Consider the following 27,241-nt stretch of genomic DNA (forward strand, 5'->3'; position numbering starts at 1 on the left):
GCGCGGGGCGAGAGAAAAATGAGAGCAAAATGTTATATCCACACATTAGCCCGTTCTGAGGCGAGAGCTTCTTTTTTTTTGGGAGAACACTGCGGACCTTTTGATGCAGCTGGTCTTCATCTGCAAGTCCTTTTGAGCATCAAAGTGTGGTGCGATGCAGAATCTCGCCTCCGGTGCAACTTCTGCAATGTTGACGTAAAGAAGTCAGGTCAAAGCAAGCGTGTTTGTAACTTCAAGATCGTCCTTGTCTTAATTTAAAGACACCATCTGGTAATCTTGATTATTAAAGCTGTTAGTATGAGCATTAGAGCAACAGAACAGGACTTTCATTTTCTGCTCTATTTACGGGCAGCGGGGTTGCGTGTCAAGCATGTGGATCGGGACTCCGAAGCTTCCCTGCTGCGGCCCCTTTAGCAAAACATGAATGCTCACTGGGGTTACGCGGCAGAAGCTAATCGTATAGACGCACCACTGGATAACCAGTGTATTTAGATGGTTGTTTTTCCAAATTTAGTGTATAATCCTTACGAAGCAGACTTATTTTCTGAATATTTTCTTCTAAAAGATGTTTACAAGTCTGTTAAAGAACATCGGAAACTTTCCTCTTGCAAACACATTTTCCTGAACTATTTATCACACAATTCAAATGTTAGATGTTTTTAAAGCTTGAAAACACACCAAACATGTCGCAAGAAATCACAGGAAAATCACCAAAGCATATAGTGAATCAATCTTTATTTATATTAAATTAAAAATATACTTTTGACAGATTCATGTAACAAACATGAGGAACGGTATTTCTATGATATAAAGCTTTGGGCATGGTTTTAAATAACTCAAGACACAAGAGGGGTTAAAGTATGGGAAGCTAATGGAAGTCAAGAAGGAGTTACTTGATGATGCCTTCTCTCTCCGTTTTGTCTCCTCTAAAAGCATGCAAAATAAATTGGAAATGACTGGAAAAAGAGAGGTTGTATTGTGAAGGCTGTGCTCTGCCTTTCAGGGAAGAGGAGGGGGTCGAACTTGGCTCAGTAAGATTTCCAGTAGAAAGTTAGCAGAGAAGAAAATCCCAGTTTACCCGGGTCGGTTGGCAGCACTGGTATCAGTTTTACTGGGAAAAGGAAAAGAAGTTCTTGGGTGTTCCCATTAATGAGTGACGAATAAAACGAGGGGAAGCGAAACTGGACATATGAGGTGATTTGAACAACACCCTTCCCCAATAAGCCACCATTGGCCATTGGCCAACAGTGTTCACCTTAACTGAAACATTACATAAGGACAGCCACAAATCTCCAGAAAGAAGGGCCACTGAACAGAGTTTCTACATGAGAAAAGGGTTGAACAAGCACTTTTAAAATCAAAGTCCCATTAGTCAAAAAGGTACACTTACATAAAGCAAATATGTACGCCTCTTTCTGTACAAGTCGTTATAAGCAGGAGAAAACAGCAGTAGGAGAGAAGACCATATAAATTCAAAGCATTGCCTCCCTATTTACAAATTCACCACGTCGGCCGACTCAGTGCTTTTATAAAAATACTATTCACATTTGCTGTTGAAGTGTGTTAGATAAGTTTTCAAGGGAAACCCCACAGATTCTGTACAGTTATACTGATTCGATAATTTAAAACACAAGAAATGAATGACCCCCCCCCATTTGTATAAGCGATGATTTGTGCAATTTAGCTAAACGACAAAAAATCGCAGCGACATGTTAAATATTTGAAGAAACAAACACAATAGTGGCAAAACTCATACAGATTCAAGTCTTTCTTCCTTGAAGGAAAACATCCTTGATAATGCGGAGAAAAGAAACACAAAACTCAATAATATAAGGTACTATACAAAAAAAGAACATTTCAGAAACAAGAGTTCCCAGTTTGTGCTACTAAATTCAGTAAAAAAAATCTGCTTATTACCTCTCACGCTGCCCACTTTCCTGGACAGATATTTGAATATATTATCTCCAATGAAGAGAAACAAAGACGGAGGGCAGTAAAACACTCACTTTGGGTACCATGCAAGGTGAAATTGAACTATACATTAGACTATCGCAGTCTATATGGTGAGTTACTGCTGAGGATGAAATATTGAAGGATTCACTTCAGTACAACATGGCTACATGCCTCTGCACTTTGGCTTGGACCAAATAATAAAAAAAGTTAAGTCTCTTACCCAAATTGTCATGATTGTGTTGTTGAACTGCCATTGATGATATTCATATGGCAGCAATTTGCCTCAGCCATGATGAGATGGGAAGCTTAAAAACTTTGATGTCATACTGCGGTGTTCAAGGTTGTAAGGTGTATAAATGATGGAATTCTTAAAAGTTTATAAAATCTCAATGCCTATGAATTGATCAGCAACTGAAAGTAAGTTAAATATTGAAAAAACAAATGGATATCAGGCCCTGTTTCAAGTTAAAACCACATATTTAGCCATACCGTTAGAAAACAAGCAATTGTAGCATTCTGTGACTTACTATCTAGAAACTGGCTGAATGCAACCATTGCTTTTTAAAAGGGTTGTACAGTATGATGGAGAAGGGGTAGACAAAACAACAAATTCAATAAACCATTAGCTGTTGCCATCGATAGCTCATGTTAGCATTCCCCACGTTCTTGTCAATATTACCCTTAGCAAGGTGCTAGTGTACCAAACACTGCTAACCAAAAGTAATGTTAGCATTCAGCCACTTCCTAGCCAGCGGTTGTATTAGCTGGAAAGCGGCTGAATTCTAACTAAAGCTATTTCCTGATGCTAGCTTATAGGTTATCAAGTTCATTGCTACTGTTTTAGCTCAGAGTTTTCACTAAATATTGTGTTTCTTAGTTGCTTCTCAATTATGGCCAGAGTCCTTGAAATCATCAAACTTACAACCTTAAAACAGCACCACAAAATGAGTAGGAGCATTTAAGCATGATGTATGTTGTTGTAAGAAGACAATGGCTGTCGTGAAAATGGTGAATGAGCTGCTTATAGTGTTCAGGGCTGAGACAGATAGCTATGATTGAAACAAGACGTCAGAGAGGAGAAATCATTGCTTCTGCACAAAATAAAACAATTTGTAGCAACCAGGCTTTTAGGTGATGAAAACAATACATGATTATTGTTAATTCATCCTCATCAGTGTTGCAGCTTTAATTATCCTTTATTCAAACATACAATTGTCCCTTGTTTGCAGTCTAATTTAGTCCAAACATGAGGTAAACTGAGGCATGTGTTCCTTTTCCCATCATCTGACTTTTTTGTCTCGAAACCCAGATTTGGCAGCGGCTTCCATCACTCTGTATAAACAAGCTCAAACACACCATAAATATTTCACATTGATATTAAATGCTGTCTCTATTTCATTGAATTAGAGCTCCAAACGGGACTACAAAATACTCCTTCATCAAATAATCATGATATCAGCAGCGTTATAAATACTGTCCAAAGCAAACACAAAACCTGGGAAACAAGGACATTCTTCAAGCTGGTCAGTACCGCTAAAATTGGTTGTACTTGTGAACTCCTTGCGGCAGTACCTTCCTTTGATAACTGGAAAAAAAGACTTCTGCTTTCTGAAGTGGTAAACGAACAGATAAACAAGTTCAATGTTTCAGTAAGGAGGGTGGAAATCTTTTACTTTCTACCCACGAGTTTGATCAAAGTGCTCCATGGGGAGGACGAACATGTGCAGCTTTGCATGCACTCACACGAACGCTTTCACACACACAGACGTGAAGATACACAAAATAAACATCCTATACAAGATAACAGCATGGGCGAGGCTTTGCTCATGCCGCAGCATGGTGAAAAAACAATGACGAATTAATAATGTTAATGGGTTACTAATAATAATAATAAGGGAAAACTCACAAGAGTTTCAGGAACTACATGGGTTTATCCATATTGGTTTAACTAAGAGGTTATTGTCAGGAAATATTGCAAAAGGACCTCTGAGGCAAACCGTCATTCTATTTTTATATTTTTTTGCATTGTCAGTTTGGCAACCAACTTGGTGTTTTTACGACACACAGTTGTTATAACTTGGTATGGCTTGGTGGAAAAAATAATGGCTGTAACACCAGCGCTTTTTAGCAGCATTTACTGGCTAATTGCCTGCAGAGGCATCAGTAGTTGACTATATTTACATGGGACGAAAGGGGTCTCTATTGGGAATCTCAAGGGTAACTCAGCTGGGATACTTTTAATGATGACAGTCCTGGCCTAGAAGATTCGGGTCTTCATTAAACCAATATTATGATCTTTCTAGCATTTTAACCTTACCTTACTAAGTGCCTCAATATTACCTCAAAGAGTTTAAAAATACTGGACATGGCAGATATTGGATCCTAAAATTAGATATTTCCATGGAAAACCAATTTCTTAGCGATTAGGTCCTTTAAAATGTCAAGTTATCGGAAACCGCAACCAACAAGGGCACTTTAAGTTTATCTTTAGGTTAAAAGTCTGTTACATAAGAACACAGATCGGGTCTTGTGTTTTTTTGGGTAATTATTGATGTCGCTCCGACAATGTCAAGGAGCAGAGCTTGGTTATGTTGGACCAAGCCAATGAAATCAACCCTAAACTTGTCCATATTTGCTGCCATTAAGGGCATTGGGTACAGAGGAAAAAGTGACTAAAGATATAAGAAGGATGTAAATGCTACCAGACAAGCTGTATAACTTAATTTAAGTAGAAAAAATTGGCAAAATGTTGATGATTCACATCTATGTCTTCCTGTGAATCAAAAGATCCTTCATGAGGTCTTTATCCAATTTGACAAAGAACAACTCAAGCACCTAAAAATCACCCAGAGATCTGATGCTGTTTGGGGCTATTGGGCCACTCAATGAGCTTTTGATCAACTTTAAAAGTACCTGACTGCAGTTATATAGCAGAAGCCTTGTTTGAGGTCCTCCCACTGGCGAGTATACTGCTGGTTTATAATGATACTGCTGTCGAACATGTCATCACATACATCTACCGCTTCTAGTTACCATGGGTATCCTTTTGGATTCCATTCAGACTTACACCAACATACACACACATACAAAGTAGTCTTTTTTTTTTTACTGTGCTCTGCTGGTGCTGTCTCGCTCATTCCTTGAGGTCTTCATTAAGCAGCTTGTATGAACATTCAATCCTCTCTCTGTAGATGTTTTCACTCTTTTCCTTCTTCTATCACTTTCTTTATGATGATCAACATTTTGTAGTTTGGCTGCTTTATGGATGGCGTTATCAAACTATTTAGCAGATACAGCAATTTCTCTAACTAGCCTCGCACACTCTTTACTAATGTAAGTTTGCCTCGTGCTCCGAAGGGAAAGCCAGCGTATAAAAATCCATCTTTTCAGCAATGCAACCAGTGTTAATAGAAAATGTTTACAGTGTGTTATTCCCTTGTAACCCTTGGGTTGGAAAGACCTGTTTTTTTGACCAGCTTTCCCAAAAAAGACAGCAGTCAGGCAAGAAAAACTAAACAGCAGTCGCCCTGTAGGTTTCAGGCAAGTTTAAAAAGTCCATGGTTAAACTACAAATGTGATAGGAGGGGTCATTGTAGTTTTGGCCATCACAGTATCACAGTTAAAGTAGTGAGATGAGATGAATTTCACATATTTGAAGGAAAATCCAAGAATGTACTGTATATCCCATATACAAAAAGATTGAGTATGATTGATCAGCTTTCAGTGCTCCGTCTTTGATGTCACTGGAAGTCACTCTCCTGACTGAACCTTTCAGTCTTTTTTTTCTCCATATTTTGCCATTTTGCCTCTTTCTACAAGGTCATTCACAAAACAAGACATCTTGACATCCAACAGACTCTACTTGCTCCGTCTGTTTGCTTATTTCAGAAACTCTTTGAAGAGAGTTGTTCATCCTCAGACCTTGATACTGGAAAATAAGTAATACAAAAAAACCCATATGGTTCCTCTCATGAATCTGACACCGCAGTGGCTGGCAGTGAGTTCAGGTCCCAAAAGTTGAATCCATCTCATTCGAAGCCGGTTGTAGTCTCCCTTGTTGGGACAACACTCCTTGGCTGTGTGGCTATTATATGTCTGTTAGCCAAAATCTACCATAACCTTCACATACTCAGTATCATGGAGCACAGTCTCTATCTACAGAACAGAAAATGGACTGGATTGGGTACAGTGAAGGTTGGAGAGTCTGAGTTGGGTCTGCTTGGTTCGGTTCAGTCCACCTCCTTCTGATGTTGCTACACTCTACAGCAGATGGTGTGTAATTTGGAAAGAGTTTGGGGGCGGCTCTTGTTGTGGCCTCTCCCCTTTGTGTGGAACAGTGGAACCGGAGAGTATTTCAGGATTGCTGGAGGCTAGAGTCAGATAGAGGAAAGTCTTTCAAGTGGAACGATCTAGACCACAGTGTTCCGCTGCCGGTAGGGTGGAGGCGGCAAGACAGTACCAGATTTCAGGGAAAACTCAGACATATATTCAGGGTTTTCAGCTACAGAGGGCCGTATATGTCCGTTCTGCTTATAGAAGAGCTTGGCGTTGGTGGAACCTCCCTGGGCGCCATCAGGAAGTGCCTGGTTAGATGTTTTGGGGGGCAAGCTGTGCTGCCAGTATTCCGGATTGTCAAAGGTCACCTTCAGCTTCTTCCCAGTGGCTTTACCTGATGTTAACCCTCCATGCTTCAGCAAACTGGCGGGGTGATTTGAGGCGTGGATCTGGTAGGCTGGCAGGCTGCCGTGCCCAATGGTGGCTGAAGTCGACAGGGTGCCTGACTGGCACACTTGGGTTTGGGCAGAAGTTCCTGTTTGGCTCAGGATGGCAGAGGCACCACCTGGATTACCAGGTTGTCCTGCAGGTCTAAGGGTATGGTGGGTGTGGAGGATGTGGGTTGGTGGGCCGTGGTGGCAGGCAATGCCAGATGGAGAAGGCTGGGCAGAGGGGAGGGGGTAGTGTGGGAGGCTGGTCTGGATGGTAAGCGGGAGGTGGGAACCTGAAGTTGTGGCTGAGATGGAAGGATGTGTGGGTAGTGGCAGACCATTTCTCCTCAGGGCTTCCAGGCCCAGCTCAGCAGGGCTGTGAAAGGTGTTGAGGTACAGGGGCTCATTGATGTACTCATCCTCTCCTTTTGGCTGGCTGTTTGGTGTGCTGTGGTAGCCCGGGTTATCCAATGCATGGATCTCACCGTTCTTACGCCTTGACACAAATGGGTTTTCCTCAATGGGATTCAGGTATTCTGTAGCACAGGTCAGAAAAAGACAAGGAGAGTAGGAATGAGGAGAAAGGGAGAAAAGGATTTTGATTATAAGATTCCACAGAAATTAAATCAAGTAGAATGAGTAGAAAACAAAATAAATGGAAATTGAAAGAGCTTAAGAGAAAGATCACTCAATAATAGGGAGATAAGATGGAGATGAAGATGATAATGGCAATAATGGCAGCCACTCAGGACCAGATGGGCAACATGCCAGTGGTTATTTGGCAATGGAAACTCCATCTGCCGGGGTTGAAAATGCCAGCAAATGACCCCTCTTCACTGCTTCCAAGCGCGATAATAGTGGGGTGCGAGACCTATTGATTTTGCCCACTCTCCCGCTCCTTGACATTGCATCAGATGCATTTTGCTGCAGGCTTTGTTATATTTTGAGCTGCTGGAAAATCAAAGACGGTAGTGCCAGAGCAGGGCTGATGGACTGAATTATGATCAAAGGCAAAACATGACTCTGTAGTAGCTGACATACACCGTTGATGGAATCTCAGCAGGAATTTTAAACAATGAAATGAAGTGAAATGAACAGGCAGAATATACTACAAAAGATCAGATTTACTGTGTGAATGAGAAGACCGGTGACAGGACAGAGAAAAGGTCTGAGGGGCAATAATTCTCGGGCAACAAAGGATATACTTTCAACTATGGTGTCTGTATTTCCCATGGAATCACTTTCGACAGAGTGATGAGGAATTCATATTATTAGGTACCTGAGGAGCTCTTGTCCTTCATGGGTGTCATGTATCCATCCTCATCAGTGTCCCCTCTGGACACCCTGTCTCCAAGGAAGATGGTGGGGTCAGCACTGTACCTTTGGCCCCCACTGTCCTCTCCCCCAGCCTGGCTCATGCTCTTCTTATGTAGGCTCCCATTACAGCGCTGGTCCTCCAGGGCCGGAACTAGTCCACCCGTGGCTTCCTGATTTGAACAGGCTTGGGCACCTGCCGCAGAGCCCTCCGAAGTGTTTGAACCTCCATCTCGATAGCCAAACTGGTTCTACAACAAAGAATATATGTTATGACATCACTTATTAAACTGACAGTTTGATTTTCTTCAGTCTGAACCACTTTGGAAACTTTAAAGACTGTTTTGCAAGACACCTTTGGCTGTTTCTGATAGAAGAGCTGGAACAACATAGTTTAACAAACCAAAGTAAAGATGTCTATAGTTCAAGAAGCACACATTGTGTGGATGCCAAAAATAATCAAGTTTGAGTCAGTTTAAGCTAGTTTTATGCCTCCTGCGGCAAAGGAAGTAAGACTTTTAACCCATGCAGCTGCCCGTTGAAGGTAGAATCTCCAACAAAGTTCTGCTGGTGTAGTCATCAGCCTCAAGGGACTGTGAGGGGCAGCCAGGCATCGCTGCGATTCAAACACCTGAACCTCAAAAAGAACAAAAAACCCCACAAGAAAATACAAAACATGACATGTGAAGCAGAGGGCTTCTTGTGGTGCTGTGTTAGGTTGCCTTGGGCTATTTAACCCAGGCCCACTCCTCTGCACTCTCGCCAACTTGGAGCGCTTCAGCAGCAATTACAGGAAGCAGAGCTACAAAACACAACTAGGAAAGAAAAAAAAAGGAAACATCCTGGGGTTATATTCGTCCACCTACTCACGCTGTCCTCCCTCCATTGCAATCAACTTCCCCCTCCTCTAAACTCCTCTGTTTATCCCTTCTTCAAAGCCTGTCATTATCCGATCGCTGTTTCAAGTACGAGCTTCAGAGCAAATCCTGATTAGATAACTGTCTGGATTGGACTGCGTTAGCAGTGGCGCAACCTGAATAACTAACTTCCCGTGGCAAAGTCAGCCAGTTAATAGGTTTTAACACTGATTTATTTTCCCTGTCTGGGCATGAAGGGACTTCTGACTGCATAATCAAAAGATTTCAATGCATGATAGGGGTGTTGACCTTGGACACCAAGGACCAGGATGGATTAGTGTGTGTGTTTATGGTACTTGTGTGCTCATTTGGGAACAAAGAGCCTCTGGCAAATGAGTAGGTCATGGGGGTAAGGGGGCGTAAGATGCAGAGACGCAGGGTAGCGGCATGTGGTGCATGCTGCAAAGCAAACAACCGTGCCTGCACTCACTGTCTGTTAGAAAACGGCTCCCGCATTTTAAGAGAGCGCCTGTTATTTGCTTCTGGAGCTCTGAGTAATGAAACCTGGGGCCTGGGGAGCGAGTGCATAAAGAGCCCTGCTTTAAGCCACACACGCTGGGAAGGAAATGATGGAGGTGAGCCATTAGCGGTGGAAAATCATGGGTGTATTGGAAGTTCTTAACCACCTTGAGTACTTATAGAGGACAGTGAGTTTTACTGCTGAGAACAAAAGAATATTTATATTAAGGTTGAAGTCAAATAAACTTAAAAGGGTTTTTTATATGGTGAGATGGGGCATGGCCGTATTGAAATATATACTTATAGGCAAAGTTTTGAGCTTCACCTCACTCTGAATATTGAAAATCAAATGTGCCTTGGTGTTGTTCTTACTCTGTTGGAGTCAACCCGAGGCCTGGTTGTGTATGACGGAGGAGCCATGTTGAAACCCCGTGGCACTAGGTACTCGTCGGCATCCATCAAGTCATTCAGGTCCTCTTCGTCGAGCAGGCTCTGGAAGAACTTGCTGTCGTTGGGGCTCGGAAGCTTCATACGATCGTCCCCCTAAACCATAAAAACCAGAGTAGGTAAGTTATACTTGAATCAACCTTAAAAAAACACTTCCTACTCCCTAAAACCATCTGACCAGTCAATGGAGAGGTGCAAAGAAAAGCCTCATTATCAAAAGTTCTGACAGTTTGACTTTTAGGTGAAACACACCTGGATGACCAGGTATCGCTGGGGGTCACGGGCCATCCTGCAGAACTCAGCAGCCAGCTCCTTGAACTTCGGCCTGCTGTCTGCGTCAATCATCCAGCCTGGAAGAAGAGAGCCAGAGGAGGAAGAAGAGGAAAGACAAACGTATTGATTGTTACACGCCCAAGTAAGGAATAAAGTAAAAACTCAATTTGGATCTGAAAATAGACCTCCATTTGTGTGTTTAAAAGAGCTGAATCTTGTCGTTTCTTCTATTACATTCCCAGATTAGCCCGGGCATGTCACTGTATTCCCTTCTATTATATCAATTTCTTAGAAACATTTCATTTCGAACCACAAACCACAAGTGTTGGACTAATAACTGAGGCATGCGGTAGTGAAAGCTTTGAGTGATTCATGGAGACTGCAACCACAGACGATCTTTTAAAGTAGCATCTCTGTGAAGGCTGCGCAGAATAGGCACTGAAAGGACATGCACCACATTTCACTCGATCCTTCATTCATCCACAGAACACCAAATGAACAAGCATATTGTTCACTTCAATTACGTTCTTTACATTCTGAAGGCTCAAGCGCTTTTGCTCAAGGGCAACTCAGAGGTAGTTATTAAGGCAGAGAGTGGTGTTTGTTTTGTTCAGTTTGAGCCGCAGCCTACTTTTTCTACCTTAGGCCAAGGCTGCAGTAAACACAGCAAACCCCTGCAGGTGGAACAAGAGGCCAGGTGGTGTCTCAGCTCTGATTAGGCAGTCGGCAAACTGGGCTGCATTTCAGGTTGTGTATCCCTATTATATATTCCACAACAGTGGTGCTAAAAAAAGTGCAGTCTGGGTGCAGTCTTAGAGGGGATATATTACATCTTTTCACTCCATTTTAGCAGTGAATACAAGAGTATCCTCACTACACTGATGCATGAATGTTTGTTCCAAACTTCTTCCACCATGGCCGTCATCGTTAGTGGCGATCCCAATCCCGCTTTCCTTACATCAACCCTGAACTCTTTTGTCTTTTCACCTGCATGTCTTCCATCAGTTCATCCAATTTCCTGCCTCCAGTGCCCCCACACAGGCGCATTACCTAAATGGGCTGCAATTACTCCGGCAATCAAGCTCCATTTGGTCTTTATTGGGGTGGGGCTGAGGCGACAGGGCACGCGGTGTGACGACGCACCAAATAACAAACAACGCCTCTCAGTCAACAGGTAATTAGAATTAATGCCACCAATTGCTGAGCTCCCCCTCTGGCTTTCCATGGGGGCGGCATGACCACCTTGCCAGTTTGACTCAGCGCTTGACCTCTTTTAGCAAATTTTTATCACCGCTAACTTGTCGTCATGTCGATGATTGTGTGCTTGTGGTGTATATGGGTCTTTGTAGCATTGCATCTTTGGCAAAATAAAGAGGATTTTAAACTTCATGACAGTATAAGATTGCAACAATCCAATAGGAAAATGTCAAATATGACAAAGAAGATTACAAAAATAAATAATTCAGGAAACGGTGGAAACCCCCAAGCATCCTTTTCGCTAAATTAAGGGGATTCCCTTTGACCCAAGCATTTATGAGATTAATCTGCATGCAGATTTTACACAGCTCACAAAATGTTCCCTCTTCCTCCAGGGGTGCAATAACAGAAATCAGCTGGCATCGTTATTAGACTAAATGGCTGCAGGGCTTTCTGTGCTGTCAAAAGCCATTGGCAATAGTGTTCCACTTGGAAATAAAACAATTAGATATTATGACATTTCCATTGGAATTAACATTTCTGTCACAGGAACATGTTTCTGGTATCAAGCTCCAAGCTGAATCTCATCATTTTCTTTCAACACATTTGGCATTTAAGCGCTCTGCCGCTGCCGCTGTTCTCGTTTGTACCAAATTATGAGTGCAGCAGCTGAATTTGTAGTTTAAATTTGAGGCTTAACAAGAAGATTATAATGAGTATTTTCAAAGGACAAATGCAATATTTGTGTGCCAGAACACTCGCTTATTAGATAGAATAAAAAGGCTAAGGATACGATACAATATCTCTCTTAGACTCCACAGTAGTATTCATTAATAATAACAGTAAAACAACAATATCATCAAAAGTAAATGGGGAGAAGTTTATGAGACTCAGGCCCCAGCTGACAACAGGAAGTGTCAGAAAAGTCGCTCCAACATTGTTGGGTTAAGGCCTGGTACAGTGATGGCCAGACTGGTGAGGAAATGGGATCGCCAAGCTGCTGAGAGCTGGCAGATTTTTAAGCCTGGACTGGCGTTTCTGTCTGGACCGTTTCCTGGAAGTATGGGAGAGTGAATCCCTCGACTGCCATGATCACCAGAAACAGGGATATGGATTTAGCCAAGCGCAAGATGGGAAAACCATGGGAGAATGTAAGGGGGAATTAGAAAAGGCAGTTTTTTTTCTGGATGAGGCAAGTGTGGTAGTCCAGATGGAAGATGACATGGACAAGAATATGGGCAGAATCCCGTTTGAGTCTAACTTTTTTTTCAGAACATAAACCAGCATCTCATCAGTTTCATAACACCTCTTGTTCCCTACCTTGTTTTTTCATCTCTCATCTTTGCATATCAACTTCTCTTCGAGCCTTGAATCGAAGCCCCACAGCTCAAATAACACCTTACCAGATGAATATTAAAAATATGAAATTCATTAAAATGACATCTCATCTGTGACACAGCACGGCGAGTTGCAGCAGCGTGTAAACATGATTCAATGTGCTCCACGGCAACTCTCTTTGTTGAAGTGCTGATCTGTTACATTACCTTTGATGCTGCTGCCTCTGACTAAGGCACTGTTGTTTTTAGAAAGATATGATATGTAGGAAGTTCTTTTTATGTCACTGATTGTGCATTTTGAGTACCTACGGATGTAAAAATCGGTGTGTAAACCCTGTGAAGACTTCAGAGTTACAGGCTGTGATGTTCTCCCTTTGGTAACTCTGGAAGTGTTAATGCATTGCCTACATTTTTTGAGAATCAATGAGCAGCACTGTTTGAATTGATTCACACCCTTTTGAACATTTGTACAAATTTGTGACTGATGGCATTTATTTTCTTCCCAAAAGCTACATAAGTAAATAAATTGGAGGCAGCAATATGCATTGAATAGTCAATTCTTGTATACAAATGCCTGTTTGAGAGTGGATTTTAAAATGATGTAAACGTGTGTTTTCTCACATTTGACCATGACCATGTAGACATCAATGGTGCAAATGGGCGGCTGGGGGAGACGCTCCCCTTTCTCCAGAATGTCAGGGATTTCCCTCGTAGGAATACCGTCGTAGGGTTTGCCTCCAAATGTCATCAGCTCCCAGATGGTCACTCCTAGAGGATGCAAACAAGTGCGGAAAGGAAACAGGAGAGAGAAGAAGACAGACGGGGGAGAGATGGGAAGGTGAGACAAAGTGCCAGAGAACAAGATTAGCAGACAGATAAGGGGGCGAAAATGCAAATGCAGGAAGCAGGATTTCAGGTCATTGATTTTTTTTTCCTCCCACAGGTATGAGCATAAGAAACACTGACGTTTGCACTAACAGATGAACAACAAAGCATGAAGATGAACACCCACCATAACTCCACACGTCACTCTGATGGGTGAACTTCCTGTAGTGGATGCATTCCAGAGCCATCCATTTAATCGGCATCTGTAGAGATTGGAAAGACACGTTTTATTATTTTAAAAAAGGAAACAAAAGTCTTTATTAACCATCTAAATTTATACAAACGTATCAACGTAGAAAGTTGAATTAATGTTCGTTATCTGACAACATTCAGCATTTCGCTAATTTAAGATTTAGCAGCATTGATGGTCGTGTGACTCTTAATCTGAAATCTAAATTTGGACATTGGGCTAAATGTCACGGTAAAATACAAGGTTTCTTGAAATGATGTTTTCTGATCAATCTGGAAGCATTTAGATGATCACAATTGTCAGATAACCCAAAATCTATGAGCTACAACCAGGAACACAGCAGTGAATAACTATAACTGTATATTAGCCTCCCTTCCTGTGTAGGGAGTTGTAGGAAAATGTAGGAAAATTATTAGTTTCACTTTTAATTATTGACACTTGAATTGAAGAGCATTTCCTGTTATGCTTCCCCCCCCCCCCCCTTTGACAGCTGCCCCATCTTTTAATCTTGCATTAGAGGGATATCGGGATATCGACAGCGCTTTCAAGCATAGTTTTGCTTTGCTCAATGTTACTCAAGTAGTGTGATTGATTGGCTTCAATCTAACCCAGAGATCATCAATACTGAGGGGGCTTTTTAAGACACTAAATGAGAATGTATTGGCCGTTTAGCTCACATTATCACTCTAGCCTTTGGATGTGAAATAGTAATAACTGCAGGGCCTTTGACATTCCTGACAAGGACAATGGCACACATGGCCATATCATAGCAGCCGTGTCATTTCCATATTGACTACACAGAGGCTGTAGAGCCCACTGAACAAGGCAATTATCTCGCCTTTTTGCGTGTGAACGCACATATGCACACGCATGTACACCCACCGGTCATTTAAAATACAGCCCCTCCCTCGCAGCGTGGGAGCCCGACGCGCACGCACGCTAGCTCTTGGGGGAAATGAACAGGAAGCGGAGGAAATGAAGCGCTTCAGGTTGGAAACGCGGCACTTTCATCTGTGTTGATTTATCTCTCGTGGCGCCGTCTATTTTTATGGCACACATGTAGATGTGCTGACGACAGCTTGTGTATTTTTTTTTTTTCACATCAACATGACAACCCCGCCCGGTCTGCTTTATGAAAACACTTGAAAAATAAACTCTGACTCATCATGCAGTGGCTACCTGCAGGCCTCCAGCTGAATAGACGCAGCAATGAATCAGCCCATTTAATAAAGGGAGTTGATCAGGACAATTTGCATAGTGAGTCTCAAGCGAGGGAAAGAGAAGGGGCTTCTGATTAATGTAGTCCGGGTCCCCAAACAAAACAAACTGATTAGAACTGTGGCTGCACTATTTGTTCGGATGAAGTGTTTGAAATTGTGTTTTAGTGAAACTTCGCTAGAGAGAGAGAGAGAGATTCACAGCTTGGGAATTGCTTCACATGTTCTTGCAATACACACAAAATACAATCTTGCATGTTTTTTCTGGTCTTTTCTGCATAATCTGATGCACCGCTTACAATTTAGTTACCACCAAATTTACAAATCTGGCATTAGAAAAGGGATAGATGCTTAATCTCTTAATCATCTCTCTTTACGCGTTAGAAATATTTCTTTTTTTAACCAAGATGGGAGAGTAATTCTGGAGTAAAAATCACAAATTCATGGCTGTAATTTCTTCCACAAAAGGACAACTTCAGATTACCTTTCTTCAAAATGACAACTCGTGTGCTGGTATCTGCTGAACTGATATTTCAAACGAGTGATCACAGTGGAAGTTGAGGTCGACACACACTCTCTGAAGCTTTCCTCTTTAAACTGCATCTGCTACACAGTCACAAATGCGACGCTAAATCTGATTGGCCATCCTTGAAAGTATGCAGGTATATATACGCTGGCTGAGTCTTGATAAAGCTCTCCTTGGTTTAGTTCCTTCTTATTTATGTTCATACCTCCAAAGAATAAAAGTTTATCTGTCTTCACCTCCCTGTTCAGCAGCACTGACCTTTCCTTTTATTACCTTTTTGTTGTTGTATTTACTCCTTATGTCGACCATTATTATGTAAGCTGTCCGGTGCGTTTAATCGCCAGGTAAGGGAAGTGTTCATACACAAAAACACGGCCTCCACTTACACCAACCTTGCCCCCGTCTGCGTTGTACTCCTTCTCGTCGGCGTCCAGCAGCCGCGCCAGGCCGAAGTCGGTGATCTTGATGTGATTGGGCGACTTCACCAGCACGTTGCGGGCCGCCAGGTCTCTGTGGACCAGCCTCCTCTCCTCCAGGTACATCATCCCCTGAAGAAGAGAGAGGGAGAGAGAGAGAGAGAGAGAGAGAGAGAGAGAAAGAGATGCTTATGAATCCTCTCATGGAAGCCGTTTATCACTTCACATTCCAGGACCGCAGCAGCCCCGAGATCGTCGATGCGGTAAATGTCAGCGCTAACATAAAATTATTGTCATAACTGTCATCATCATTAAATGCACACCCACGCAGACATTCTGATTCAATCTTTCACACCTCACATATACCACTCTTGGAGACAGAGAATCGGGAGGAAAATTCAGAAATATGAGAAATGTCAGAACTTCCGGCTCTCAAAAAGTACAAACCATTTCCCAAAGCAGCTTTCCGGTTCAACCTGGGCCCTGCTTCTACATTATTTTGAGTCTTTAATGATGTCGACCGGCAGCCACAAACCAGGCTGTCACAGGTCCAGATTATTAATCTGTGTCTGACAACTGATGTTCCTAATGTATGTCGCATTACTCTTCAATAGTTTGTGTGATGGTTTGTGCTGAGCTGTACAGCAAGTTGTCCCAAGGAGATCATAAAGAAATCCTTGATCCTTGAAAGGACATCTTCCAACACTATTTCACACAGGTACTGGCTGTGTTAGCAGTGCTTCTTCAAGTGTGCGACATCAATATCAACTTCTGCCAACGTGTCCAACTCGAGTGTTATCTTGTTCACTCATAACTGAGATTGCGACGGTGACATGGCGCCTCCTTGTCCCCGGTAATTGGGGGCCATTTTCAAGACGGCTAGGCAGCAAGAACAATGGATGTCCTTCCAATTTTGTTCGCGTTGATTATGAACAGCCGATGAGCAAAGCAAAGCGGCGGGGGAAAAAAAACAACAGAGCCTTGAGCAAAGAGAGAGAGAGAGAGAGAGAGAGAGAGGGAGAGACGGAGAAAGGCAACTTTGCTTTGCAGGCTTAATTTGTCGCTCAATGAGCTGGACGGACTCTTTGACAGTCGCACAAAAAACATTTGCAGCACACACACACACACACATACACACACACACACAGGTTTTCACCATGCCCCCTTGAGCACATACACACTCCTCTCTCTCTCTCCGTCTTCCACGCTCATAGCTGAACAAAACAGCCAGGCGAGCAGACAGGCAAGGCTGGGCCAATTCAAGTGTATTAGAGTGGATGTTAAACAAGTGGATGCCACTTTGCAGGTGGATCAATAAAAGCACCTTGGTGAGGAGGGAGGTAGTCATTGTACTCTGCAGACAATGAGAGATTTCAACCGCTGAGGCCCACGCCTCGGCTGCTGCTGCGAGAGACTCATCGTCTATTTGAGACGCTTACACTGAAAACTCCGTATTTAGAAATCTCTTTATTACACATGCGCGCGTTTCTGTCTGTGTTGAAACGCTAGTCTCGAGGAGTCGCCCCGCTCCGCCTCCTCCCAGACGAATGTGAGGATAAAATCGATAGCGCCGACGTCTGGCCGAGCCCTCATCCATCATCCGCTGGCCTCACAGAGACAGACGCGGAGACACACGCGCGCTGACAGAGACCACCCAGAGACCACCCTGACGTATCTCACCGTGCATTCTCAGTGACTTTTTCCAATATTTCTATCCACCCGCTTGTCTGTGCCACTTCGGGACACTTCCTACTTCCTTTTCTTGTGTCCTTTTTTTTTTTGTGCTGGAACAAGACCAGAACTACCCCTTGTTTGCTGAAAGTGTATTTAAAATAGATTACTTCTGGGGGGGGGGGGGGGGGGTTCAAGCAGCCGATCGATAACAATGCTGATTACAATAAGCCCGAAGACCGGCATGCGACGCAATATTTATCCCCAGCGTCGACGTCGGGAGGAATTAGGAATCAATGGCCCACACAGTCCATTAATACACTTCGACTTAAAGTGACAGCGCAATGAGGGGAGGCCATCGCACTGACAGGGGGGAATGTACGGCAGCTCAAGGAGCCAATTAATTTCCAGCCACTCCGGGCGGTAAACACCAGAGTCCCAGTGGAGGAAGAGAGGGCCGGCCTCTGTTTCAAACTCAGGAAGGGGCCCCCGCTGATTGTGCCGCTTTAACACTGCTTAAGTGTGACAATCCCCCCCCCCACCCCCCCCCCCCCCGAGTCCTAAAGTCTGTAAACATGGAAGCAGAGTTGGATAATTTGTGATTACAGAACGCGTGGATCATACAAGCGCTTACAAAAGAATGTAACTAGCTCGAGCCGTCATTCTTTTTCGCAGCCAAAAGACAAGACGTCCATGAAGTTGTGTGTTTGTCGGCGATGTTCTGACCATGCGTATGACCATGCGGTTAAACAATGTTAAAAATGCACGGGGAGCTGCAAAATGCCAATTCTCTGATTGGTCATATGATAAGAAAACCACAATTTGTAAGTCGTTAACGAATCATAGAAGATGTCATGTTTATTTAAAGCTAACGGTCTTACTGCAAGTTGCAATAACAGCTTGAGTGAATCTTGAATCATTAAAGCACCTGTCTCTCTGCCTGAAAGGCAAAACCATTTTTTGCACTTTTTCTCCACCATTATTTCTTCTGTGGAGAAAATCAAAGCCGTCAGCGCACCACTCAAAGAAGATGTTTTGGCCTGACCTTTTGGAGGATGGATGACGTACATGTTGACGTGCAGAAAAGAAAGAGGAAATCAAAGGGAAATGCGTCTCGACAGAGTTTTCCTAACAAGTACGATAGAACATTGAAAACTTCTTCTGAGTTGGCACACAGCAAACTGTATTGATATAACCAAAGCTATGACTCATTTTTTAAGAAAGTCGACTGATTTTCAGACACTTACAATCCACACAAATGCTCCTAAAGTTCATTTCAGAGCTCTTAAGCACTTGCTGAATTTGCAGCGAGACAGTCCTAAGCCCTCGTGGACTTATCAGAGGTACCTCGTGGAGACTGTGACACAGAGAGGCCGTATGATGAGATTGTAACGCACGGCGTCATGGAAGGTGTGACGCGGGAAAAGAAAATATGGAGCTAGGGAGCATGCACCAATCTTAAGGACGTCTGGTTTCATTACAATGGGAACGTGTACCTATGAGAGTTCAGGTAAGTGGAGAAAACTTTTTCTTTTCGTATTAAAAATAAAGGAAAATTGTGCCATAGCTTCAGAATGGCACACATCCATGTCTAATGTTGGTAACCTGTGTCATTCACTTTGGCAGGTTTAGCACAAATTGTAATTTCTATTGTTGGCAGAAGGTCAGCAGCACATTAGCGGTCATTATTATCAACAGCAGCAGCTTTAAAATGTCCAACCATTCCAGAAAAACACTTCAAGTTGAACCCTATATGAAAGGTCCAGACTATCGTGAAGTCTTTTCAGCGTTTCCATTTCCATGAAGTTGACGGACCCACCGGCACTGTTACGCCTCCCAAATGACAAATGGGCTGCTACAATAGAAGTTTAAAATATATAAAAACTTTTTTTTATTTGTTTCCCCGAAAAGCATTGTACTGTATGGAACTTTTAAGGAGCCGTTTATGTTTAAACTTTGCACGATTCAGAGTGTGCTTCAGGACAAGTCAATACCAGTGTCACCTATTAGCCACTCTCTGTTGGTGAGTGAATGTGAAGACATTTTAAACTGAACAAAGTTGGATTAATATTTGATTTAACGGTCAATAACGCTAGAAGTTCAGCCAGTTTTTTTGAGGGACTTTTATCAAGAACCGTACGATAGATGGTTTAACGAGAAAATAAACATTTGGTTTGACATTGGAATAAAGTTGAGACAGCTACTTCTTGGGTTTGGGATTAAGTGGTCATGAATAAGTAAAAAGATGAAGACGGAGGTGTCCTGATTAGAGCCTGACCAGAAATGAGGCCAGGCCACTCTGTACATGTTGTATTTCATTGGAGACAAACAAGTGTCAGTGTTTCTGGAAGCTGGAAAGTCTCAAGACATGCTGCATTCAAACGGCAAAAAATATCACTCAAATATCAATGTCAGGCTAAGTTCCATCTGTACATGCAACCCATAACTACAGTTTACTAAACACCTCTCTGCTTCTTTGCTGCCAAGTTGAAAAGGTTAATTAAGATGCAGAACACAGATTAATATGAAGGAGCTACGCCTGAATGTTTAGTCAAATGACTTGTGAGTGGATGTGGTTTGTTTTGAATAATTAGTCTTTAAAGCTTATCCTCCTGTGACCTGACACCTGGCAGGATATAAATCTCCCCTTTAAACACCACCAAAGTTCTTTACTCTTCATCTCTGCGGAGTTCTGAATTGTTTACCGAGGCTGAAAGTCTTCTAAAGCACGCAACAGGCCGGGTCACGGCTGGTCCGCGACCCATTAGCGCCTTCTCGCTGGAGCGGGGAAGAAAAGATCTGTGGTGTTGGGTAATGGAGGAAAACAAGAGGCTGAAACGGCAGTACAACACAGCGGGAGGGAGAGATGCTGCGGAATAAAAGATGCTGGGCAGAAAGCCGAGCTGTTGGACGGTAAGTGGAGGAAGAGGAGTATGGACATGACAGACATTACAGCAGGTTATAAAATTCAACTCAGGCCTTCAGGAGATGAGGTGTTCGCTTGCGATATTACAAATAAGAGCTGTACACTGACACAAAATAGCTGCAGAATTGATTCAGTGCAACTTTCCTGTGTTTGTTGCTAGGAAACCTGCTCTTTGAGGACGCAGTGGGAAACCGTCAGTGGTTAAACAGTCTTAATAATACAATTCTTGGGTTCAAACACTCGCGCATCATCAATAAGCAGCAGTCTATTTGGTTAAAATGAAGCAGGAAAACAAGGCTCAGTTTCTTGCAGGAACCAAAAGGATGAGGTGCCTGTTTCCAGAGGGCGCGATAAGACCGCCGCGTGTATTGCCTAAACCCCCCCCCCCACCCACCCACCAACCGCCCAAAAAGAATGGGTGAAGAGGCAGCAACAATGTGGGACTGTCCTCACGCAGAGAACTGGGACCGGCGCGATAAGGAGCGCCCACAATGGCTCCGCTCAGGTGGCGCAGGTGGTCGTCTGTCATGCGTGTGTGTGTGTGTGTGTGCGCCGCGCGGGAGATAGAACGGGGAGGCATTCCCACAGAGCTGGCAAACGTGTATGAGCGACCTCAATGCGAGCGCGTCTGTGTGAGTGTGAAAGAGGAGGAGAAGAAGGAGCGAGTCACTAGCCACAAACACCTCTCTTTAATCATGTTTTCACGGGCACTTCTAAAAACTCTAAAGCTGCTGGAAACCAAATCCACAAAAGCCTTCTACGATCTTCATAGTGTTCATGTGCACAACAGTAGAAATCGGAAAAAAAGGATTCAAAATCGGTTTTCATCCAAGATTGAAACATTTAGTTCTGTAAACGTTCCTCTGTTGGAGTTTGAATTGGATGCGTGTTAATTCTGCAATCTTATTTTTTTGGAAAAGTCAAGAGGCAGCTAGTCTGCTGTTTAGCGTGAGCAGAGTAAGCCAGTAAAGGAATGTTTGTTTTCAACTGGGTTAGTTCAATTGGATGCCTAGATGCAGTGGCTATTCTAGAATCTGTTGTGGCCCGAGGCAAAAGTTAGGGGGGGGGGGGGGGGGGAGTGGGGCCCTCCCACCAGCGTTCAGCAGGGCAATGATAGTGAACGCTGTCAGATGAGGCCTCATAATCTGTCATTGCAAAATTTGCACATTTTGGGTTGCTGCTTTGGTTCAAAGTTTGTCAGCCCTCTGCGGGCCCCCTACTGGTCTAAGGCCTGTTGACGAGCAGCGCCCCTGCCTAGATGGGCTAGGCAGACATCAATCACAGTCCGTCTGCTCATGCCTTCACAGTCTGGAGAAACGGTCTAAAACGCTGAAGGAGCTCTCTCACATCCACTGTTCGTGTTTGAACTTTTCAAGCAAAAGTTTCCATTGACTTATGGAGCCAAACTTCTCCATCGTGGGACAACAGTACACCAAAAAGAGTGAACATGCTTAAGGCAGTGCGGAATCGTTGTCATGGAAACCAACACGGTCCTGGACTGCGTCACTGGATGGTTTGGATGCTTAATGATCGATCCAGGTGAATGTGACACGATGCCACATATATAACGACAGCTCAGCGGGGGCACGGCAGTCGCGGCGCAGGCCCCATTTGCTCCGCATTCATCCGTTGTGGAACCACAGTGCGGGGAAAAATGCCCCTATCCATCAACCTGCGCTGAGCCGAATGTGTTTATGAGTGTGTGAGTGTGAGGACGTTTGACGGCGGGAAGCAAAAGAGGGTTAAATTCCCCTACCGGGGGGGGTGTGGATTCAGGGAACGAACAATGTAGGAAACTTATCAGAGCTTCATGTCTTCCCGCTTCTTAACCACAGCCACCTCACGAGAGGGAAGCCAAAAATGTTTTTTTTTTTTTTAAAAAGATCTAAGCTCTGTCGCCTGGTCACAGCTCCCCAGCGAGACAGAAAGATCCCTCCAAAATGTCACCGTGCAGGCAATAAAAGACCGCTGCTGGCTTAATTTACATGAGCAAATGTCAATAATCTTCTTTCTTTTTTTTTCGGCTGGTGCAGTGGAATTGGGAATGGGGAGAACTTTTTGGATTTAGAGTCATTTTGCATCGGGATTGCAATTCTTCAAAGTTAAAGTTAAACTTTCAACAGCTGTGACGACGTATCACGCTGCATGAATGTGGACACCACACTGTCTCCACGTTCCATGTGTCTTATTTCTAAAGAGGGATTAAAAACCGATGTTTTGAATCTGGCTTTTCATTTGAAATAACGTCATAGGCTGGGTTTTCATCATAGTGATTGACAGCTGGCCTTACCCCTGGTGTTTATTCTGTCTCAGAGAACACATTCTTCTGCTCCTGCTCATTGCTCAGAGTTGGAGTTGGACTAAACATAAAGTTGTGGAGTTAAGTAACGATCCGCTCCGACAACAAACAGAGAAAAAGTGAGTGTTATTTGAATAAGAAACTGGAGCACCAGGCCAAACACTCAGCGCTGCATTCAGCCTTCACAGTAATACCTATAATTTGTCTGCTTCTCGCTGTGACACTGAGAAGTGATAATTTTTAATCACAGCTGATTATTATCGCAGCGGGAAGCTGTCGGACTGCGGTTACGTCTCGCACTGGGAATGGAGATGTGTTAGTTTGTTGACATTCACACGCGGATCATGTGTGCACCAGTCACAACAGAGTCATTTACTTAACATTTGAGAACACGAGTGTCCACACTTCTACAAGACACATAGTGCTACCAATGAAATCTTTTGCTTCAGAATGGCTACCTGGATTCTCGCCTGCAGTCGAGCATATATCTGTGTCTAATGAGCCTCGACTTCAGGCGTTGTGAGTGTGAGGTGACCGATCCAATCAGGCCTACCTCCCCGCTGGATCTGGCTCTCAAATCCCTCCCCTTATGCATCCTTGAGCACTGCTGATCCGTACAGATAATTAGAAAGACCCGAGGGGGCTTATCCCTCCGCCGGCCTGCTCTCCTCATCACCTCACACTCTCCATCCTCGTCGGTCGCCCCTCATTTTGTTGCATCAGCAGGGACGCGAACATACTCCTGGGATTGGTCCATGTGTGTGGAGAATGGTGGGGGGTGGGGGGGGGGGGGGGGGGGGGGGGGACTGCTCGGTGTGCACATTAGTTGTTTTTTGTTTTTTACGAAGTCAAACACACTGTTTGGTAATCACGGCGTGATGTGCGTCCCCCAAACAAGCTCTGAGATGCAAAGGAATTGTGGGACTGCATTATTAATGAAGCCCCTGGGAAATGGAGTGCTGAACATGGATCACTGCTGTACAGGCTGCTGACAGAATTAAATTCACTATAACTTAGTATAATGTGTTTTAGAAGGAAATATAGAGTGGAATAAAAGAAAGTGATGGTATGAGTGGTGCTGAAAACATCCATCATCCACCACAGCATGTACCATTGCTGCTTTCCATTGAAAAGACTTTTCAGCCAGTTTGTTAGCACAAATGAAGGATGAATAAATCCAAACCTGCTTTCTACAACGTGCACCAAATGACATTCTAATGGAACCTGAGTTGACTTCTTTCTTAACCCTTTAAAATCTAATTGGGAAGAGAATTTATGTTTTCCAACAGATCAAGACCAAAAGATGAGTGTCCATTTACGAGCTGCGTATTTGTCCTGGAAATTGAATGAATAAACTCATTCGTTCCAAGGCTATGGACGGAGCTCTTCAAGCAGATGGTATTGGATGGTACATGGGGGGGAAAAAAAATGCTCCCCATTTTGGCTTCAAAGTTAGTTTTTGCCAATTTAAATGGTAGTTTGTTCAAACAATCCCAACCCAGAGCTATTCCAGAGCTGCCAGGGTCTATTTAATGGACAGGATTTTCCTTTATTGGCTTTTACCATTTTTAAAGCGTGCAAAGCTAGGCTAACTGGAAACATGTCATTGATGCCAAAAATGGTGGAAACATCAGAGGACATGTCAGACAAATCATATTGTCATTTCCTTCCACGAAATTGACCAAATAACCTTTCTGTGATTGGCCCCCTAATCAGTCATTTTTTGCCTTTCAAAACACATTAATAAGTCATTGATATGCCTGGCTTTGATTGATAGCCTCCATTGTTAAGTTTCAGATGGGGTAAGGTACCAAAATGTTTGGAGCAATCTGTAATAATGGTTAAATTAAAACAAACGTTGATGGTTGATGTGAGACGGGACGCAAAGTCTTTTCTTGTTTCAAAGACGTTCAATTGCACTCAACTACTTAAGCGACTTTTAATGTCTTTTGAGTTCTTGAGGTGGCAGTTTCAGGACCATGTGTCCTTATAGCGGCCACGTTTGACATCCTGATTGAAAAAATAGGACGTTTTTTCAGTATTCTGCTTGCAGACATTATGTCACAGGGAGTAGAAATCAGAAAATCAGGCCAATATGAAGCAGCAGTGTCTGAATCCACGTGTCCAGGCCTGCACGAGCTGAGTCCACGGAGACGTTCCTCTTATTGAGATGCGATGACATGATAGACACGAGGAGAGGAAGAGGGAGGGAGAGGTTTGAATCCATGCAAAGACTGAAATCCATCCTCCAGTGAGGGGAGATGAAGGATATGTGCTATGGGAAGAGGGGAGGAGGAGGAGGAGGAGGAAGAGGAGTCTTAAGGCTCGACTAATGAGTACAGGCGAGATGTGTTTGCTCAGCATCATGCACTGTTTGCAGGGGGGGCTGAATGACACCGAGGGCTCCACACTAAGCTTGACCAGATTGGATCTCCTTTCGCCTTCAGGTGGCGTCTCCAGGGGGGACACCGCGGGATGCAAAACCAAATACACACACACACTGAATATTAACACACACTAAAGCACACATGAATGCACACAAATGGGGTAAAAGATCAGGAGGAGAATTTGAAAAGTCCAGAGATTCTGCTTTTCCTTTTCCTGACTAAGCAGTGAAGCGTGTGTGGGGTGGGGGTGGGGGGGGGGGGGGGGGGGTTGCTGATATGGCCAGAAAACTGAGATTTTGTGTGTGTGTATGTGTGTCTTTTTACATACTGAATAATGAAATCCAAAGAAGAATGAATTAGATTTGAATTTAACACATTTTTTTCCAGGTAAAATATCGCAAAACCTCCTATCTCTGTCTCATATTTTTAAATATGACGTCCCAGGGTTTATTGTTGCGAGATCTGAAACTGTTTTAATACACATCTTAAAGCTATAGATCAATCAGTCTTACATGTGAAAAATCACAAATATATACAGTTATATACAAATGAACACTACATGGATTTTTTTGCGGTTTGTGTTGAATGAACATACTTCCATGCATATTTTACCGCAACATGTTCCAATATTAAGTTAGCCTTGGAGGAATTATTTAAGGTCAACGTTCGGTGAAATAATTAGCTCTTGTCAATCCATCAAAGTCCAGAGCTGCCATGAATGCAGAGCAGGGACTGTTTTCCCTCCAGGGCATGTAGTGCTCCTCCATCAACCAAAATGTCCTACTGTATTCTTTCCTATCCAACACCCCCCCAAAAAAAAAACAATCAGGACCCTCCGTCAAGACCAGCCTTCAATGCCGGAGCCAATCATTTCAGTCGGTCGAGTACAGTTTAAATAAATGAACTAACCTCTATGCATGTTTCACTGCAGTATCAAACTAGCCTTGGAGAAATGATTTAAGTTCAGTGTTGAGGGAAATAATTAGCACTTGTCAATCCATGAAATGACTTCCAGAGACGGGAGGGTTTTCTCTCCAGGGCATGTTGTGCATGTTGTCACAAGTTCACCAACACATGAAACCGTTCTCCATAAACCTCCAAAAAAGACAATCGAGACCCTTCGTCCAGTCCGGCCTTACTGCCAGAGCCAATCATTTCACCTCGGGACAACGACTCGATGAATCCATTCTACTTTCATTACAGCGAGCCCGAGGAGAGAGGAAGACAGAGGGAGAGAAAGCGAGAGGAGCTCCAAATTAAAAGACTCCCGTAGCCCCACATACACTCAGTTCCGATCCCATATTTAATTCAGTGATTGATTTGTTCATTAAAATACATCCCAAACCTAATTATTCCATTAATAATCCAAAACCTAAAAAAAAAAAACACCCAGCATATGTGTGTGTGTGTGTAAGAGAGCGAGAGAGAGATAGAGGAGAGAAAGAGATTCAGTTAGTGAGTGATAAAGAGAAGCTGGAGACAAGAGGGAGATGCAGCAAGAGATTGAAAAAAATGACCTCTTTTCTCTCATCTTTGAGTTTTCTGTGTCTGCACAAACATTTACACAAATGCAAAAAAAAAAACACAAACACATGCAGAGAAACACACTCAGTGACTAGAGGATATGAAGCCCGCAGGGGGTAATGTACAAGGAGATGTAGGGCAAACTTTGACCACAGTTCACCTGAGCACATGGCCAACATGGAAACAGAAATAGGCAGATTTGAAAATGTAGATGTCTATTAGTAAAGCAGGAAATACAAGGGAGGGGAAAAAAGGGGAAAAGGAAGGAGATAAAGTAGAAAGAGAAATAAAAAGAAGAGATGGAGAAACTAAAGAAAGGAAAGGACAGATTAGGACGTGATCACACAGAAAGAGGAAAATGTAATAGGAAAGTGAATGAGGGAATAGACAGGAAATGAAAACAGAAAATAGTAGGAAATATGAAATGCACATGAACATGAAGATAGGGAAGAAGAGAAAAGACAATGAAAGATTAGGAAAGGAATTAAGGAAGAAAGGCGGAGTAAAGTAGATGCAAGGAAATGAAAGGAAAGGAAGAGACGAGGCAGAACTGAGAAAAATGGGACAGAAAGACAGGAAAAGGAAAGATCCAGACTA

The 27,241-nt window shown here is 43.3% G+C and overlaps 1 protein-coding gene across 2 annotated transcripts in view; it reads right to left on the reverse strand.

The window, feature by feature from the left end:
- Positions 1-716: 716 nt before the first annotated feature.
- The window catches only part of LOC132959656 (receptor tyrosine-protein kinase erbB-4-like), a 222,521-nt gene continuing 195,996 nt past the window's right edge, over positions 717-27,241 (reverse strand). The window contains exons 21-27 of one of the 2 annotated variants that reach the window (XM_061032834.1): positions 15,814-15,969; positions 13,616-13,691; positions 13,225-13,371; positions 10,049-10,146; positions 9,722-9,892; positions 7,939-8,224; positions 717-7,195 (exon numbers count right to left, since the gene is read on the reverse strand). In XM_061032834.1, coding sequence (XP_060888817.1) covers positions 6,363-7,195; positions 7,939-8,224; positions 9,722-9,892; positions 10,049-10,146; positions 13,225-13,371; positions 13,616-13,691; positions 15,814-15,969 — 1,767 coding nt within the window. In that variant the 3' untranslated portion in view covers positions 717-6,362. Of the gene's footprint in view, positions 7,196-7,859; positions 8,225-9,721; positions 9,893-10,048; positions 10,147-13,224; positions 13,372-13,615; positions 13,692-15,807; positions 15,970-27,241 lie in introns of those variants that run through there. The other variant, XM_061032835.1, reaches the window with a different exon arrangement.

This window comes from Labrus mixtus, chromosome 24 (assembly GCF_963584025.1).
Source record: "Labrus mixtus chromosome 24, fLabMix1.1, whole genome shotgun sequence".
NCBI lineage: Eukaryota > Metazoa > Chordata > Actinopteri > Labriformes > Labridae > Labrus > Labrus mixtus.